General features: G+C 38.5%; 1 protein-coding gene across 1 annotated transcript in view; it reads left to right on the top strand.

Annotated features, from left to right (window-relative positions):
• Positions 1-19,264, top strand: part of kirrel3b (kirre like nephrin family adhesion molecule 3b) — a 172,720-nt gene extending 153,456 nt beyond the window's left edge. The window contains exons 10-16 of the mRNA XM_078244164.1: positions 5,025-5,125; positions 10,984-11,182; positions 12,864-12,971; positions 13,434-13,517; positions 13,824-13,933; positions 14,673-14,759; positions 16,825-19,264. Of these exons, the coding sequence (XP_078100290.1) occupies positions 5,025-5,125; positions 10,984-11,182; positions 12,864-12,971; positions 13,434-13,517; positions 13,824-13,933; positions 14,673-14,759; positions 16,825-17,286 (1,151 nt within the window). The 3' untranslated portion in view covers positions 17,287-19,264. The remainder of the gene's footprint in view (positions 1-5,024; positions 5,126-10,983; positions 11,183-12,863; positions 12,972-13,433; positions 13,518-13,823; positions 13,934-14,672; positions 14,760-16,824) is intronic.
• Positions 19,265-20,227: the final 963 nt, after the last annotated feature.

Genomic DNA, 20,227 nt, shown 5'->3' with positions numbered 1-20,227 from the left:
TATAATATTGTTCAAATATTAAAAATAAGAGCTGACTGGTTGACAACTCAAAATATATATATATATATATATACATACACATATATATATATACATATATACACACACACACACACACACACACACACACACACACACATACTTTTAACCAAGGCTGATTGCTCCGGTATATATATATTGATATATTGTATATATATATATATATATATATATATATATATACAGGATGTCCTCACCCTGGATTCCTCCCAGAGGAAAATGTTGCCACCAGTGACCATACCAGACATTTTTCTTCTGTTTCAGTTGCCCTGTAGCAGTTTTGTGCTCTCTTTTATCACAAAGGAAAACAGAGAAATCAAAAGAGCGGCACTGAGTTAGCGAGGAAATGTCAAGCTTTTGTTCAAAGCGGATGCCTGAGTTTGGGAAGGAAATGTAAGCCCTGGCCTTTTGACACCCACACCGATATTGTGTAATCAGATTGCAATGTCCACTCCGGAGTTAACACCTCCTCAAATGACTCATGTGTAAGAGAGAGATTTTGTGCCCATTTTGTGAGATTTTGATTACCTCCCCTGCTGCTAACATTGATGTTGTAGTGCCACCCACCTCCCCGCTACCAAACATGTACTCACTCACACACACACACAGGCACACACACACACACACACACACACACACACACACACACACACACACACACACACACACACACACACACACACACACACACACACATACTTTTAACCAAGGCTGAGCCAGTGAGATAAAGCTATCTAATTATATTCCTCATTTGCAGCTCTGATCCATAGAATAGATCCTCCCCTGCCACTTCCACCGACCTTTAACAGCCTGCAAGCAATTGATCTTGCTGTGTGTTGCCTTAGCTTATACCAAATACTTATGTTTCATGTCCCTAACACAGGTTAATACATGCACACTGCACATACAAATGTCCTTGTATGAACTATAACACATGTTGTTAGTCTATATCTTTGATGTTACACTTCCGGGATTGCTCTGGTGCCGCAGGATATTCCACCAGATGCATGTATTTTCCATTTCCTTCCGCTTTCTTTGTGTTGGAATTTTAAATTCGGTGGATTAATGAGGACTATGGTTAACTGCTCCTCAGATCTCTGCAGGGTAAATCCAGACAGCTAGCTAGACTATCTGTCCAATCTGAGTTTTCTCTCTCGAAGCTCACCACCGCCCATGACGATTCTGATTGGTTTAAAGAAATACAATTAAACCAGAGCACGTTTTCCTCCCATCCCCGAATGCTATGTGGAGTAGCCAGACCCTCCTTTAGTGTGCTTTGGAGGAGGGTCTGGCAAAGCGAGACTACTCCATGTTCACAAACCAGTGAAAGAAGGGGAGCAGCTTTTAATAAATTTTTCTTAAATTTGTGTGCAGCATTGATTCTGCAGCAGCCTCCAGTATCATACAAAGACACCATCTGGCAAAGTCTCATTAAAATGCAAATTCATTTTAATAAGAGACAGGTAATAAACTGCAATTATGTATCGTCAGAGAGATGGCAGGGAGCAGGAGTTTGAGGGAAGTTGGCGGATAAGCGAGTTGTCTCAATAATCAAGAAGCTGCTTCACTTGCCACCCCCTCAAACCCACATTTTTAACCTTAACCATCACACGAGACATGCTTAATGTTTGATTTGAACAGCTTCTTTTTTAAGGCCTTTTCATCATAAAAAGGATAAGATGAAAACATTTCCTTAATTGTAATTTATGTGGGAACATCTCCTTAGAAACACAGCTTGTACATCTAAAGAAATAGAGGTGGATGAAAGTGATTATGTCAGTTTGTTTGTGTATCATTTTTAATTGAATTATTTCTGTGATACGTCTTAAGGGCTCAGAAGAAATTTCACCAAAAGAAAATCATTCAGGATGTGGAGATCTTGTAATGTGAACAAGCTCAAGGATACTGATTGAAGCCCATATGATTATTTCAGACACAATTGTTTTTGTCGGGCTGGGTCTTGTTGGGTGGAGAAAAATTCAAAACACTGTACTTAAAAAAATTTACATTTAAACAGCATAAGACAAACACAAAATACATCTAAGAAGACCAGAAAAATAAATGAAACAGAAAAGAATCAAAAATATTGATGATAGTGTAGATTTTCATGAAGTTTAAATCGGCATGATTACCATCTTCATAACATTCTTGGCAAACTGCAGTACTATTTCATTTTACTGAATATGAACTATGCTTTTATCACATACACAGTTTTATTCTTCTACTGTAATTGCATCTATTTAAATATATAACTAAGATAAATGTTAACCGTTTCCGCTGTACTTTTACTTACAGTGAGCTCTTCAGGACCAAAGAGAAATAGACTTGAAAGACAGAATTGGGTCATGAGTGACTTCTTGTCTTCATATTAGTGCTGTCACCTGGTGTGAACAGCCTTCAGACCAGATGGCAAGCAGACCAGTCGTTTAGGCTGAGCTGCCCTTGTCAGCCAAGATCTTGTAGCCTGACCAAGGTTTAACACATGCTGGCTCGATGTCAATCCCTGCAGCTCGTGTTGCCTGAACTAAGCATGTTTACATTCCAATAAAGCCATTCCATTTAATCAAACTTATTATGGGAGAAACCTGAATTTTACAGAACATCTTTTAGAGGTTGTAAGAGTTGTATTTACAGTTGAACATGTGAACAATGAATAAGACAAAACTGAATGTCATGTTTAAAGCTTCTGTTGATGTTAGCTTGAAATGTCTGTCATCATATTTTAAGACGTCAACACTCTAAGAAAAATGGAACTCAATTAGAATAAAGTGATTCAATGAGTTAGTCTCCTTTTTATTAAATCAACTTTCTTTAATTAATATAATTCGTAAATTACATCAACATAAATACATTCAGGCAGCAGGTTAATCCAATAAGGGTATAAAATAATGATGAAATAATAATTGCGCCTTTAGGTTTATAGCCACATCATGGTAGGACAGAAACAATGCTATATTTGAAATGTTTGGATCACACAAGTTGGAAACAATCATACACCACCACTGGAACCTACATTTACAAAAAGTATAATACTAATAATATTAGTGTTAATAATTTCCAATTCAGTGCAAACACAGTAGCCTAAGTGTTTCACAACATCTTCACAACAATACAATGGTTTTCATCAATATCAGAATCTATCTATGATATATCCAAACCATGAAATGAAATAAAAGAATTAAAACATTTTTTTTATATTTCATATTACTTTCATCCTATTCCCTTTCAGTCCTGAGCTTTGTATATGTATTTACTATCCTACTGTACTTTCGATGATACAAGTAATTATGGGTCACTAACATTTGGTTATATTGTAACTAATCTGATCATGTTTGCTGGTTTACACACTGGTGCATCAGCTTATAGTAGATATGCCTTCCACACTGACAGCAGCTATCCCTTTCACACTGCTATCCTTCTGACACAACATCAAAATTGTCATAATTCTCAGCACAAAGCTCCCCTTTTTACAAAGCTTTCTGATCAAGTCAAGTCAGTTTCATTAGTGTGAATTGTCTGGCATTATTGATTATCCCTGGGTATTTTTCATATAGAGCAGGTCTACACCATACTCTTCATTTATATTAATTCTATTTCTTATAATATTCACTCAATGAGCAATCCTACCTGCCTACTCTGGAGTTCTCAGGACTTCTGCTTAGCTCTTCATTGTCACTGTTAGCAGCAAACTGGACTAGTGGCTATTGCTGAGGAGCTACAAGAAAAAGTTTGATTCATAAACATGAACGGTGGTTTGCAGGCAACGTTGTATTATATTTTGCACTCCCTATATCATCTGGCGCTGCTTGTAACTAGCTTAGCTTACCCGTCTCATGGTCTTTATTTGGCGTTCACTCTAGCGGGTTTTAATGAAAAAGTTGCTAAGTCTTCAGTGGCCAAGTCGCTTTCTAGAGCTTCTCGCCTTTTCAGCACCGCCTTTGCACTTTCTATTATCCATTTGTATAGCTTTTTTAGTGCTCACATGGCGCGATCGCATCCTAACAAGCACCACTGACTGAAGTGTACGAGGTGACGGTTTGGTTGTTTTTTGAGCAGGGTGTTGTCGGAGGAGTCAAAACACGGCACGTCATAATAACCAGACTGCATTCTGCAAGTGGGCTGCAAGAATAAATCAATAAAAGAGTGGGCTGCAAGTGCAGGGAGCCTAAGGACAGCATCAATGATATATTTTAACTATATGTTTTTAACCCAGTACCATAACTGAACGCCAGCCCTCGCGTACAAAAAAATGGACCACCGTAAATTCCCCCGGTGCTCCTGATTAGCCAATCCGTGCCTGACATTATGAATAAAGCTTTGAAGAATTCAGTACAGCCATAAATTACAATATGAAATAAAACATACTGTATTTTGTCATACAGTTGCTTGATGGATGTTCTCTTTTAAAATTTCAATTGTGTATTTATAGAGAGCTAAGGCTTAATGTTTATATGTGTTTTTACCAACCTTTTGGTTCATGGTCAAATCTGCTGCAAGCAATTTGATTGAGGTGATACACTGCGACAAGTGTGTTATCTCCCCACAATGGCATTTTTCTCTTTCCATCTGTGTAGTGCTGATTACGCTCCAAAGAACTGCTATAGCACTCTCCAGTGACGTTTATCTCCATGGGAGAAATCTAGCCAGCAATGAATCAACAATTTCTTGATCCAGAATGAGGTCTGAGCCCCCACTCATGCCCTTCGTTCAGTCCTGCTGTGTCCTTGGGTAGATTGTACAGAGGGATGAGGCATGTTTATATCGAGCTGCAATACAATCTTCCCCAGGAGTCCCAAATTACTGAACACTTCAGGTGTTACTGCTTGGAACAGGAGAGCAATTAGGATGTGCCACAAAACCTTGATTGAGCAGAATTGTCATATGACCCCATAATATGTCATATGAAACTGAAAATGTATTTAATTATTTATGTTTTAATTTCTGCAACTTATCTTCAAACTTTTTTTATGGTCATTCTTTTTCAGGGCCACCTACTATCTCCAGTACACAGACTCAGCAAGCTTTACATGGAGAAAAAGGACAAATCAAATGCTTCATTCGAAGTACACCTCCTCCAGACCGCATCGTAAGTACATTGGACTATTTTGTTTTTTCTAATCTCATCCTTGAATCAACAGCCTGGTTTTATTGCAAAGACACGTAAGAACCAGGGGTTAAAGTGGCCAGAATGATCTGGAACAGCGTTCCGGCACCATGCATTATTAAGTAAATTAATCTGATTGGTAGTTTCATACATCAGTGTTTCCTGTTTGTTTAAAAATAACACCAAATATCCATTCCAGTGTTTCCCCTATTCATTCTCAGCAGTGCACTGCAGTCCATGAACAAGGCAAGTGTCTGTGGTTAGTTAAGATTCAGATAGTTTATTGTCATTCAAGCATGTTAAAAACATGAAGGAACAAAATGTGTTACCCAGACTCAGCAGTATACACAATAAATAAATAAGTATTTTAGCTAGAATAAAATCTAAAAACCTATAATAAATAAATCATCATAAATAGTGCATCAGTTCATGTCTGTTATGATAGCAGGACAGTCCCATACTATCTGGTAAAGTCAGTTGAACAGGTGAAGAGTACGTTGTCGGTAGCCTAACGGTTACCTACCTGCCAGATCCCACTTTAACCCCTGATAATAACTATAACCTTGAATAGATATTTTATGAATCTAATGGTACTTGAATGATGCAAATTAGATAGAATAATGACCACACTCTTTCATATATTTGTCTGAAATAAAATGCCTCACTGAACTATTAATATAATGCCTGAATGCACTATTGATCTGTTAATTACACATGGGTAGCACACATGAGTTTAGATAAGTTGAAGAATAGCATTAGCTATCATCATTTGTGTTCATATGAAAAGGTGGGCATGAAAATATAGTTTAAACCCCCTCAATTTCTCATTTGATGCACACGCATGCTCTGTTAGCACTGATCCCATTAAGATTTATGGACCTTATATAAACAGCCTACTCTCTGAGCTCATGTTTGCGCTTATTATTAATTTGTGTGTGAGGGTGTTTGGAAATGCATGTGGTTAATTGCCATACTTTGTCATCTAATGTGTGTTTTTATTATATTGATGCAACATAATTAATATCAGGTTTATTTGAGAGGGGTGCCTGCGGAGGCCGGGTTGCTGGGTCTTCAATGTTTATCATTGTTTCAAAACTATTTATTTAAGTAACAGTCCAGCCTACCTTTCTTTTGCTTCACTATTGCAGTGCCCATTGAAAACGTGCCTGTTGGGAATTGGGTCAATTGCTTGGCCTACGGTATTGCTGCTTGCAGCTTTCTCAAGAACTGCTCATCCAAACAACTTCACACACAACACTGTGCTTCCTTGGGTACTGAGCAATACACTTGCCATGACATAGGTGTGTCCCCTAGCAATGCTAGAGTATATGCATCATTTGTTAACAGCTATAGCTATTTGGGACCAGGCTATATCCAGGAACAAAAGAATTAATTCCAAAAGTTACATAGAGGATGCTTGAAATGTCTCCGGTCTCTCCTTATTCATCTGATCTTGAATTTACTGTAGCGAGTGACGGAGAGCGAGCAATACCCAGAATGCCATTTGGCAGTGTAACAGTTAACTGGGGTCCCCTCTCAATACACTACACAGTTTGTACATAACCCACTACTAATACATTTGTCTCGTATATCTCAAGAGCTCACACTGAACACTTCACTTCCGTGGGTCCTCAGCAATACACCCGCCAAGTGTGACGTTGATTGGATGAACGGTTGTCGGACAGACAGACAGACAGACAGACAGACTCCTTCTATAGAAATTATAGAAATTACCAATATGAAACCTGAGATGTTGTTATGTCATGTAAAGTAAATTCCATGTATATGGCCAAATATAAAAAAAAGTCTTTTTAACATACAACATCCTCTACCGTGATAATGAGGAACTCCACACAAGATTATAAGAATAAGGGCAAGGAAAGCTCTCTACGTTCTGCTGCAACGTTAGACATTTTATATGGCAAAATTGTAACACTGTAAAACTGCATTTCACAACTCTGTTTAGCCACCTGCCTATTATTGTAAGTTTTAAGTTGAATGTGTTGTTTTTCCTCTGAGTACCAATTTATCTTTCTTGCTTTTTATCCAGTACATACTGTATAATGAATTTCCTCGTTTGTTAGTTAGAAAATCTGCAAAAGCAAACATGTAATTCTCACCAAAGTCATCCAAAACAAATGCAGTCTGAACAAAGGCAGCCACTAAATGGCATGTGTTACATTATCATAGCACTGCATAAATAAATCCAGTATATGCAAATATCTTTTTTTTTCTACATCACGCCACTTCACATTTTTCCATCATGTGTCATACCCATCACTTCCTCATACCCATTATGCCCTGCAAAAATTGCAAGCCCCCTCGGTTTTTTGACATTTTGTTTTGCTATTATTTCAAAACGCATTTCTTCAAGATATTCTGTGTGAGTTGCTGTCTGTCAGAGAGACCTCAAATGTTAATTGATTTGAAATTAATTTTAATGTATGAATTACATAATAGAGTAATTTATGATAATAAAAATGCTTAACATTTCTCACAGTTAGACTTAGTATGTTGTGTTACTCTAACGAATAAGACAGGCACTTATTTGGCAGACAAATCCCAAATACCACCACATGCATATGCCAATGTGCCATCACAGTTGACAGTAAGTCAATTTATTTTAATTAAAAATTAATTCAAATAAATTAAAAGTTGTGTTATTGTTATTAAGGTGTAATCTTTATTTTTTATTAAGGAACAATTTTAAGCTACTCCCTTTTGCCATCATGATTATTTACTGTATTCAAAATAATATACAGTATTTCTTGCCCTACCTTATTATATTCCAGTTTAAAGCAATTAGTGCTCAACAAATGGTTTCTTGCAGTCTCCCAACAGCCAAATCCAAAAAGCACAGTAATTTAAACACTGCGGTGAGAAGAGATCTGCCTACAGTACAAACAATTTGCAATTATCCATTAAACATAAGCTCGGCCTACAGCTGCCGGAGATATCTCAGTGAGCTAGCAACTTGTAAAACAGACATGAACAGCAGCAAATGGCTAGTAGACAAAACATTTTTAACCACAACATTTTTAACCAAAAACAAAGTGTTTTACCATTCACAATTTAGAATATAACATATTTAGTGCATACCCACTGATTAATTTCTCTTTGATACTTTCCTCTGAACCACTGAAATATAATCATCAAACAAAATGATGTCTGTGCATTGACTCATACCACCTTTTACAAGAATAAAACATAACTTTCCCTTTATTATTGTAGAGCATTACGTTCATCTTTTCATGGTCATTGGGTGTTCCCATGGAGATGTGTACTGTAGAAACAGTAAAGCTGCCTGCCATAGTTCAAGAATGATCAAAGAACATAGCTATATGACGTATATGTTCTCTGATGATTATGTGATTTCACCTAGAAATCAAATAATGATTGCGGGTTTGCACCATTTCATTAAACACCTTCCAATGAACCCATCAACCCACTGGAAGGAGGATTCACTGATAAACAGTGGTTGTATAAAGCACATACATGTGTTGGCTTGGTCAGCTTTAACACTACTACAAGTCCCTTGTTCCGTCCTTGCCATAACATATGGTAGTTGTTATCAGCAGTGTCGGTTTTTGGCACGGGCGAAACGGGCAGCCGCCCGGGGCGCATTTTTTTATGACTCATGGGGGGCGGCACGAGTAGCCTACTTAAAAAAAAAAAAATCCTCGAAGCGGTTTTCTACTGTATTATCTATCATTTCACCGTGTGGGGAATTGGCAAATTTGCGCCCCTGCTTGCTGAGAAGGTGCCGTACGCACACGGCACAGAGAATCTGTGTGAGAATGGGAAAGGGGATAGTTCACCTCTGGGTCAAACGGGCATAGGTGCCGATACCGTTGGTGCTCCGCAAATGCTGAGCACCCACGAAGCTGATCGCTGTTATGTGTCAGTTAAACTTTTCATCTCAATCCTATCCTATCCTGAGTTGAAAGAGCCTTGCCTACTTTACGGCTTTATTATCGAGTTGATAGGCGTGTGTGTGTTTTTTTTTTAAAGGGCGTGCGCCCGTGAGCATTCAGTAGGGGAGCAGATTTCATACAATAACATCATTGATGATTTTGCATCAAGGCCAGAAAGGTCAGGTTTTAGTTTGTGTTTTCTGTTCTTAGTGCAATAGTGTAACAGTTAGATTCTCTTTAGTGTGTTTTCACATTTGTAAAAAAAGAAAAGAAAGAAAAGGGTACTAAACAACAGTTGGTGACATTAAAGAACGGCTTGTATATTGCTAAGGCCATATGGTCAAAATTAAATGTTTAATAATAATATAACAATAACTTATTTAACTAGTAAATTGCTGTTGAATGACAAAAACAACCACCAGATGGTAAAGGACATTTACAATAACTTCAAATGCACCACGAGGCTGTAGTTTACCAGTTTCATTGAACACGGTTCAATGAAACTGAACCGTGTTCAGCTGTTGTTTCTCCGACGGCAGCTGCAGATTGTTACATACCGGTGTTGAATCCTCTACAGTAAAACACAGTCAAACTTTACACCGTTTAGCGTTAGCTGTCAGCATGTTAACCGTGTTTAATCCAGCTACTAGCTAGCAGTAGACTAACGTTAGCTGCTGTTGAGTATAGTGTTAACTAGCATCACGTGCAGCGGTGTTTGTGTTGCCTGTAACGTCTGTTTCAGAGCATCAGAGAGAAGCGCAGACATATCAGTGGAACCAGATTTCGGTAGCCAGGGTTGGCAGGAAGAAGATTTTTACAAGTAAATGTTCCAATTAATGATCCAGGCAGCACATTATCGTCTCCCTCCTTCATTTTACAGTCCAATGGTGGCTAGAACGGCTCCGGGTCAAACGTCGATATGGAATGGATTAATCTGCGTTATTTTTTATAATGTTATTTTTTCTCAGATTAATTAATCAAAATGAACGCTTTATTTTGACAGCCCTAATATATTATAACAACATAAGTGAAAGAGAAAATTATATTTCTCAATTGCACAAATCTTTCATTAGAACATTTGAAAAACACACTTAAGAGAATCCAGTTATTTAACTATTGCAATTACAACAGGAAACACACTTTTTAAGTTGCACAATCTCCACCTCCAACATTTTCAAAAGATAATGAACACAATTCTGCACAAAATATGACAGTATAAGTTATCAGAACTTAAAATAAATATAGGCCTACACTACATTTGTTTTGCGGGGGGTCTCGCCCTGGGTGTAATTCAATGTAGAACCGCCCCTGGTTATCAGGGTCAAAGTTTAACAGCTTTCTGTTCTGGTCACTGATTAGATTCAGATATCTCGTTAGCCTTTTACAAATGAGCAAGCTTCCTGGCTGTAGCTTTTCAAAATCATCTAGAGAACCTTACCAAAGAAGGTTTTATTGGAAACATACAGTATAGGTTGTTTTTTTTCTATTCAATAATTATCGCCAAAAGCCATTGTGTGTATCCGTAATGCCTAAGTACATTGAATGTGTGTCATACTTCATAACAAGAGTCATGCTATCATCTCTGTGAGGCTGTACTTCGGCACAGCGATGTCTGTACCAAATTGTTGAAATATTTCACTCAAAACCAGAACCTCATGGTTGGCACTGGAGGAAATGTTTGCGGGTCACCAATGCTTATTGACCCGCAAAACTTTCCTCCAGTGCCATCATGAGGTTGATATTTCTGATTTTTAAATGCATTTGCATATGTGTCCTTGTGCACTTATATGTAACACACAAGATACAAACAAAACAGGGACATACGCATCAAAACAATGCTCTAAAGCGCCAGTAATGGTCATAAACGTCACACAACACATATCACCTAATACATCCATGCTCTCTATACCCTCTGTCTTTTCTCAGGCCTGGTCATGGAAGGAAACGGTGCTGGAGTCTGGAACGTCCGGCCGCTACACCGTGGAGACCGTCACCACAGAAGAAGGAGTAATCTCCACACTGACCATGAGTAACATTGTCCCAGCTGACTTCCAGACCATCTACAACTGCACCGCGTGGAACAGCTTTGGCTCGGACACCGAGATCATACGCCTTAAGGAACAAGGTGGGAGCAAAGGTTCGACAGGTTCCACCTTCCTCTTCTTCAAATCACGTGACTGTGGTTTTCCAGATAGTGATTGATTGTAGATGGGGACAAAAGTCTGTGAGCGTGTGACTGTACAGTTTAGCATGTGTGATCGGGTTAGTGTGTTTGTGTGTGAATGAGCTTTTGTGTACGTGTGTAAGTATGCATGAGGCAGGATTTCACGACAAAGTGGTCATCTAAGAATAATGTTGATGCACAATAACAAATATAAACAACACATTTTAGTTGTGTCTAATCTATAAGCACAGTTTTAAGTAAAATATATACATTTTTACTTTGATGCAGCAGCTACGTATAAGTAGGCTACATAAACACCATTTGAGATATTTAAAAATTCTATCAGAATAAAGTTCTTCAAAATTAAACTTTTACCAACTTGGAACTGCCAGTTGGTAATGCAAAGTTACACTGCATGGCATATATTCTGAAATGTTTGATGTACAGTAAATGTGATGATAAACAACAAATTAGTTTTCTGGGTTAACATAAAGTCCACTCCCTGGTAATTTTAACTGGTGACCCTTAGCATACACTGCACACTGAATATAAAAATGCACTGCACTGCACTTCCTGCTTTCTTTATGTAAAAGAGAGACTTAAAACATTCTCTATTTCTATTGCTTAACAAATTAATACTTTCTATCTATTGACCTTTTCGCCCTCCAGCGTAGGGGAAGCTCTGTTTTCTATCCACTTATTGCAAATGATAAATTATAAACTGCTTATGTGAAAGTGACATTGATCAATGAAGGCAATAAATAGGCTTTAATGGTGTAGGAAAAGCACTTGAGTTGTTTTCCATTTGTTTAAAATGCAAGAAGGTCATAAACGTTAGCTGGTAACTCAGGTCATTAAAGTGTGCTTTAATGAGAACCTTTAATGTTAGAGCAGCACATAGATGCAGGTTTAATCTTTTCCTTGTCACAAATGCACCATAACATACTTGCAGAAACACACAAACATGATTATGCTTAAACTAATGCACACAATCTTGCACTCTACTCAGTGAAAATAAAAGCCCTCTGTAAAAGGCTTCTATTAACCTAAATTAGTGTAAATTAAAAGTTATTAGACAGTAGGCTAATGAGACAATATTAGTAGGAAAATGTTTACCCATACTGATAACATAAGGTTTAGTAATTATTTTTCTTTTAAATTTCAGGACACAATTGAATTATTTTACTCTGGCACTGTGCCTTTAAAATTTTATTTCGTAGCCTTGTGCCTCAGGGATAATGTGAAAGTCACTTAGAGGGATGAAATATAGCATATCTTCCCTTAGTTACTGCTTGTTGCAGAGACAGAAAAAAGGCAGAGAAGAGGATTATATTAGATAAGACTTTATTATCCACCTTAGTGGAAATTTATCTTTGGCTTCTCCAAAACATTAAAATACAACCATGACACCACAAGTTATCAAACATTAAACATACAACACACTTAAACTACACGCCATTAAACATACAACAACAATTGTGCAATGAGGATAACTGGTGCATGTGTGAAAAGTGGCCTCTACATTATGACTGTGTCCTGTTCTGTACTCGCTGTCATGTACCCTATATTGGATGTAATGTACATTTAAGATGTTTGTCGTGTGTTATCGTAGAAGGACATTTCTCTTTGTTGCTCTCTGCAGAATCTCTCCCAGTGGCGGTGATCATCGGCATTGCTGTGGGAGCTTTCGTGGCCCTCATTGTCCTCATGGGCACCATTGGAGCATTCTGTTGCACCCGCTCCCAGAGAAGTACGTCTCCTCTTCCCCTGTCACATCCACTGAAGCATGCATGCCAAAGTACTGTATCGCCCCCCCAAGCACACTAGAAAAAAAATGTCCATCTATTCAAAGTAGCGACTGTTTTCAAAAATCTGCTTGCAAGATGTTGGTTGTCTGCAATATTTGACTTGAGGTTTCTTAAAAATGGGGCATACATTAAAAAAAAAAATTACCGAATACAAGATTAAATCACTTTTTGAGATGGACATCTTTTTGTGGTTCAGAGATGGCCAGATTGTAATAAGGGCTCATTTCATGCAATCTCAGTCTGGCTACATTCACTTTTGTGGCTATTTACATCCTGCGCTATGTTCACTGCCACCCACCCATGTACCAAGTGACTCAGGTTAGAGACAGTCAGCCACTGTTTCTATCCAAGAACCAATTTGTGCTACTGGTCCCTTCAGCATGTCTATTGTCTGTATACTACAGAGGAAGCGCACCTGGTTATGCCCTCACTGCCCGTCTCCATCTGTGCTCACCAGAGAGAACTTGCAAGCAAAATTAAGACAGAAAGTAAGACTTTGTTATATGACAGTATCATCAGCAATGTCCCAAGCAGAATGAGCCACTGCGGAAGGCTGTGTGAGAATGCATATGTATGCAGAAAAAGATAATTTTGTGTTGGCAGGAAACAAATGATTAATAATGCGTGGTATTGTATTTCGGGAAATGGGGTAGCTCTCAAAAACAAAAAACCCAGGGATCTTTGTTAAATTCTGTAAAAATCCAAACTGCACTGAGGGGAAATTGTAATAGCAACAAATACAGAATGCTGTTTATCCAACTTATTGAGATATCTGTGTCATCTGTTTCTGGCAGATCTGAACGGAGTTGTGTCAGCAAAAAATGACATCCGGGTGGAGATTGTACACAAAGACCACAATGCAGCACGAGAAAACGAAGAACACACCTCCATGAAGCAACTGATGGTGAGTGTGAGTGTCGCAACATATTATTTTCTACTTCTTGTTCCTGTTTTCAGAAATAAAATCTCAAAATGTTTTATATATTTGTGTCCTTCTTAAGCTGACATTAACATAATGAATGGACTTTTCATTTTCCATTGCTATTTCCTGTGGAATACATTATTTTATGAGTAATGGAAGAATAGACAGGCATTTAGAGTGTATATGTGTTGAAGTCTAGGCTTAGGGGCTATATTTATCAATATTATGCTACAAGCCCTATGAGCAGATCAGACCCCAATATATTGTAACTATGCAGATGCTGATGCATACTGGGTAATCCTACAGTGGGTGTAATTCTTTATCTACATGCCTTCTAGACATACAAATAACTGTTTCCTCTTTGGAACTGTACCAGTGTTGTGGTTACCATGCAGTTGCTCCAGGGCTATGCTATTTGCAGTGTGAGGTTTTACATTTTCTTTCAGAAATACTTAATACAGTCGATACTTGATGTTAGTGCAGGGAAATGAGCTTAGCTACCTTACAAATCTGCATTCTGTTAAGATAAATTAAAGATATTCAAGGATACATTATTAATGCTCCTTGCCAGCCCTGAGTGAAGGTGAAACATGTCTGACTGATATTAAAGAACAAGTGATGAAAGTGAAATCCTTCCATCTAAATGTTGTTTCACTCCGAGTGGAAGAGTTTCGGAAACTACACAGACTCTTTTTATATACTTTTCTTGATTATTCTGCAGGTTGAACGAGGAGAATTCCAGCAGGAGTCTGTTCTGAAGCAGCTGGAGGTCTTACAAGAGGAAGAGAAGGAGTATCAGCACATTAAGGTACGACTCATGGACAACGACAGCATTAGGCTGAGTAAAAGGTGGTGAGAGCCTTTGGGGTAGAGGGTGGTCTTTAATTCTGGGACCAAAATAGCAGAAAAGCATTAATTCCTCTCTTGCTACACATGATTTTCCAAGGATAAAACCAGAGGCAAAATTACTTTTAGAGGTCGGATTTCTATTAATTAGTCTCATCAAAGGTGGTTCAAGAAATCAGAGGCTGGTTGGCCCTCAAGCTGTTATTTAGGTAACTTAAAGTGTTACATGTACCATATAGATGAGATTGGACTGTTTTAAAGTATAGTAGAAGCGTTGGATATTTATAAGGTACACTCATTTTGCTCTCTGCAGCTTTTCTAACCCATTTTAGTGATGTAGTGTACTATTTTTCAATACTCAATTTGGAATATACAAACAAAATGCCTGTTGTTTTGTTTTCTGGTCTAGCTAGATCCGGTGTGGTGTTGTAGTTTTTCTAAAAATGGGTACTACAAAACTACAAAATGGGTTTGCGTTAACACCATTAATAACGCGTTTAACTGACAGCACTAGTATAGATTATTAGTAAAAAAGTGAATATTGTTGTTGCTTCGCTCATATACATCAATATATACAGTATATATATAAAAAAAATTATATCTTATTTTTATCAAATATCTGAAAAAAAACACTTTCAGATTTACTATAAAGTTACAATGTATAGTAATATTCATAGTGCCATATTATATCAAACATTAACCAAAAGTTAAATTAAATTTAAGCAGAAATACGCCATGGTTTGTCCTTAAATAAAAATAAAAAATAAAACATTGAAACAACCTTCCTGCAATTTGTTTCCACAAACTTTTCTCAAGCAAGAGAAAATCACAATATTTACTTAATGTTGCTGTGAAAGTTATTCCAATATGTAGTGAAAGTGTTTACTGTTAATGAAGAATAACTCCCTTGGTGCTTTTAATGTAAATGCATTGGTAAATCAAGCACAGCAGATGATTTCAGCAGGTGTTTATTCCACCTAAGACCTGCATTCTTGTCAGCAAGACTGTAGATGAGTTCGCACATTGCAGTTTATATTTAACAAAGATGATGTGACGATTCTGACCTGATACGAGGTGACATAGGTCCGTTTAGACTCTGCAGCATACCAGAGCTTATCAGTGCCACAAAAACAAATTCTGACCTGTTCATTGTCCTAACGAATGTTGGCATTGATTCCCTGGAGTGTGCTTCTGTTGTGTTTGCCTGCTTACCTGCTTTCTCTGTGGCCGGATGTTTTTGATCCTAGTTAATGACAGTGTGCATGAGGCGAGAGCAGAGACTGAACAAGGGACAAGGGAAAGCCAGAGGCAAACAATCTCTCTGTCTGCTGTCTGATGAATACAGGCATAACGAGAATCCTCTCAGATTGTCTCTCTCATTTCCACATTATGAGCATTCTTTCTTTTTGATTTTTCACCATGCTCACTATGCTTGACATTCACATACATTCACAAGAGGATATGAAAACACACACACACACACACACACACACACTCATGCCCTAACTGGACCCTTAGCAACAGCACGACGCCTGCAGCCTAGCAGACAAACAAGTGACACAGCTGTAGCCTCAGAAGCCATTTCAGTGCAAACATGAAATCACAGACAGTACAATCCGTTTAGGTCCAATTAAAGCTGGTATGTGAGTGAACTTTGCAGTGGCACGTTGGATGCCAAACGATGAATCATCAAGGCCTGCTTAATTAGCGAGAAACATGATTTTAAGGTTAGCGTGGGGGCTGACTAAATCCTAGCACTAAGCTTCGCCACTGTTTTTTCTTTTTCTTTTTTCTCATGTACGCGGCAGCTTGTTTTTTCTTATTTATTCAGAAATTTGAAAGGTAATTACTGCCAGTTTGACCTCGGCTCCTGTTGAGCTTTGAGGCGATTACATGTAAATGCATATCAACGAGGGGATGATTTTATTTTCCCCCTCTTTTTACTATACTAATTTGCTATTACGTACAGCTAGAAAAAAAAAGTATATAACAATAATAATAATCTTTCTTTCCTGTGTTCTAAATAGGACCCTACAAATGGATACTACAGTGTCAATACCTTTAAGGAGCACCACACGCCTACCTTGGCTGGAAATCAGTCTACTGAGGTGAGGAACCCCACCAACACAGGTACCCTGGGCAAGCAGCGGGTGCCAACGGGCATGTCCTTCACCAACATCTACTCCACTCTGGGAGCAGGTCCCAACCGTCTCTATGATTACAGCCAACGCTTCGCGCTGGGCATGGGCAGCAGCTCCATCGAGCTGTGCGAGCGGGAGTTCCAGCGCGGCTCGCTCAGCGACTCCAGCTCTTTTATCGACACGCAGTGTGACAGCAGCGTCAGCAGCTACAGTAAGCCGGACGGCTATGTGCAGTTCGACAAAGACAGCAAGGCATCAGCCTCCTCCTCCTCACACTATTCCCAGTCCTCCTCACAAAACTCAGACCTCACCCGGCCGCTCCAGAAGCGCATGCAGACCCATGTCTGACCAGAAGGGTGAGAGAGCGTTTGAAGGGGTGTAACAAGCAGCCAGGATTGTAAAACTGAGAATCAGCTCCCAGGAGCCCCTAAAGTAACAATGTTACGGTTCCCTCTGGACGCCTGGAGATGCAGGGGCTGGTTGGTTTTAATACACCGTGGGACTTGTTCAGTCTTCTCAGTGTCCCGAAAAGTGGATCAAGAAGCCTTATATTTCCCTCATGCTTAACTTATCAACCACCTCCTTTTTTTAAGCCCCATAATCATAATTGTGCCACAGAGATGTTATTTGCCAACACAGAGACCCACGTTTTGGATAAAAAAATTCAGTACTCTGTTTCTGCAGTGGAATTGTTAGCAGAGGGCAGGAATACTACAAAAGCTTTGTGTGACAATCAGTTCCCCAGGCAAAGAGCATTTTTGCTTTTTGAAGATTGTCATTCAGAAAAACAGATTGTTGTTAAGCACGAGCATCACGATAATGAGTGCGAGCCAATGTCCTCCTGCTCTCTTGTAGTTTGAAGCACAAAAATGAATGTGCATGTGGTTTTCAGTTGTTAAAGCAATAACTCTTTCCCCTCCCCACCTTCCATTCAAACACTGTATGTTAAGCTTGTTGAAACTCGTCTCATGTGTAGGTGGAAGAAAACTTTCTCCATGTGCCCACAGACGTCTCAAACGTTTAAAAGAACAACTTTTTCTTTTCTTTTTCCGCAGCAGTATCTGGGCCACAGAGCTGAGCAGATAAAGAGGGGCTGAGATCTCATTTTAAATCCCTGAGTCATTATTTTACTGTGACACACAAAGAATATCAGTGTACATACTGACTGTAATTTCTTTTCTAGAATCTGATTTCTGACTCTGATTTCCCTCATGGAGGACTCTAAATGAGACATGAGCGCCTCTTCTCATCCATATCTACTTTGCCTTGAGGGTCTGTGTGATCTGTGTCAATACAAACTTTGGCTAAGCAAGATAGACATACACTATCAGCTCTTGTGTTGATGGGGAGCTGCATCCTCCACGGTGTTACCGCACCAAATCCAGCTCCAAGGCATGCGGCAGAAAAGCTCACAAACTGCAACATACTGTATGTTGTACTTGTGAGTTTCTCCTGCTAACGCCGCAGATCATCAGCCATATACTTAAGGGGAACCTGTTGAATGAAATGTAAACATTATATTTTAGCTGAGCTTCTTTTTGTGTGGTTATCCCATTGCTATTGTCAATATCACTGTTGACACTGGAGCTTAGTGCACCCTGACTGTATACCTACCTGTGATCGTGCCGGTCATCAAGGGACATGAAGAGCCAATTTTAGGAAATGTGTTTTATTTTGCTATCTGCTTTATTTTTGGCTACTGTGGAGCTGATGGTGTCACACTGACTTTTTATTTTGTTCTGTTCTGCACTATATGTGACATATATGAAATTGGATTTATTATTTAATCACTGACACTGTATTTGTTTTAGTTGAGAGTAGAGACAGTAGTGATTTAGCTTGCAGTTACACAAACGCTTATACTTAACATTTCAAAGTGAGTCTCTGTCAAGAGTGTCGTAGTCATGCATCATGCATGTTTTGTGGCAAAACAAAGTAATGAATGGGGAGTGCTGCTTTTTTGCACACTTGCAAAACACTTGAACACTAGGAATCCTAATGCAGATGTGCAGATACCGTAAAGCAATTGGGCAAAAATATTGTATCTGTATTCTAACCTGGATGCAACCACACCAAATAAGATGTAAACCCAACAAAGGTTGTGATCAAAACTCCTTAAGATGTGTTGAAGCAGACCCTTTGGTAAGAGCAACCATTTACAGTAAGCATCAGCCTCAGTTAATTCATACATTATATCACATTCGATTTTAGCCATCAAAAGCCTCATACGTTTTTCAATGTCTGTTCCATCCATACTTTATAGAATCAGCTTGATTGTTATGTGATCAGTTATTTGAAGGGTAAAGAGGAGCAAAACCAATGTCACTTCTGTTTTGTCAAATCAAGCTAAAATGTGACTATACTAGGTTACAATATATCTTATCTAATTAGGTAGTTTTTCTGTATCATCGATAGCATTTGGGATGAAGTGTGTCTGAAACAGCCCATAAAAAAAGACAAGCAAGGCATTTCCAACAAAAGCAATTTATTGTTGTAAGCACTTTACGTTTGATTGTATTCAGGGCATTTGAATGGGGTTTTCCACTTGAGTGGCAGTGGTTTGGACTATAATTTTACAAATGGATTGGCGCCCATTGTACAGCTTAAGACAAAAAGCTCTGTTTCAACGCTGATAATCCAGCTTGGCACTTAGCAGACTGTATATAAATCGTTAATGCTGTCTTTCTCTGTATATAATTTTTCCTGGCTTTTCTTTTCTGCCTCAGTCAGATTTCACTATATTAGAGCTTCTTAAATCCACATGGCATCAAAACTGTGTAACAGACAATAATTTTCTCTTTGTTTCCCTTCCAGAAATTTCATCAATCTTACTTGTTTCTTACAAATTCCATGATATGCTTGTGTGAGCAGTTTCTCTTTCCCCAGATCTCACGTGGGGAAAAACTCACTCTGTACAACGAGCACACGGGAGGCTATAGGGTGAGAAGCTGAGCTTAGCTGGGACAGCTTTGAAGTGAGATGCAGTAAGAGGTTATTATACCTTCATTCCTTTAATATTTTATGTATTTTTCTCAGCATGTATGAGTGCAGGATCAAATTCTTACCTTGATATTGGCAGGACTCAATTACGGTGTGGGGACAGTTTTCATTTTTCTTATCATTTGCATATGTTATGCATCATTGTACATCCACAGTTTTAGAATCCAAACATTCACTATTCAAAACTTATTAGAATGCAGACATTGAGCATGCCTCTCCCTAGAAACAAAACAAATTTGCTCTCCTCTCCAAAGGGTCCAGTTTTACTTATCTGATGCAGCTCCCGCAC

The sequence above is a fragment of the Sander vitreus genome, chromosome 3, assembly GCF_031162955.1.
Source record: "Sander vitreus isolate 19-12246 chromosome 3, sanVit1, whole genome shotgun sequence".
NCBI classification, from domain to species: Eukaryota; Metazoa; Chordata; class Actinopteri; order Perciformes; family Percidae; genus Sander; species Sander vitreus.
The sequence above is the reverse complement of the archived record's forward strand: the minus strand, read 5'-3'. Positions and strand labels throughout refer to the sequence as shown.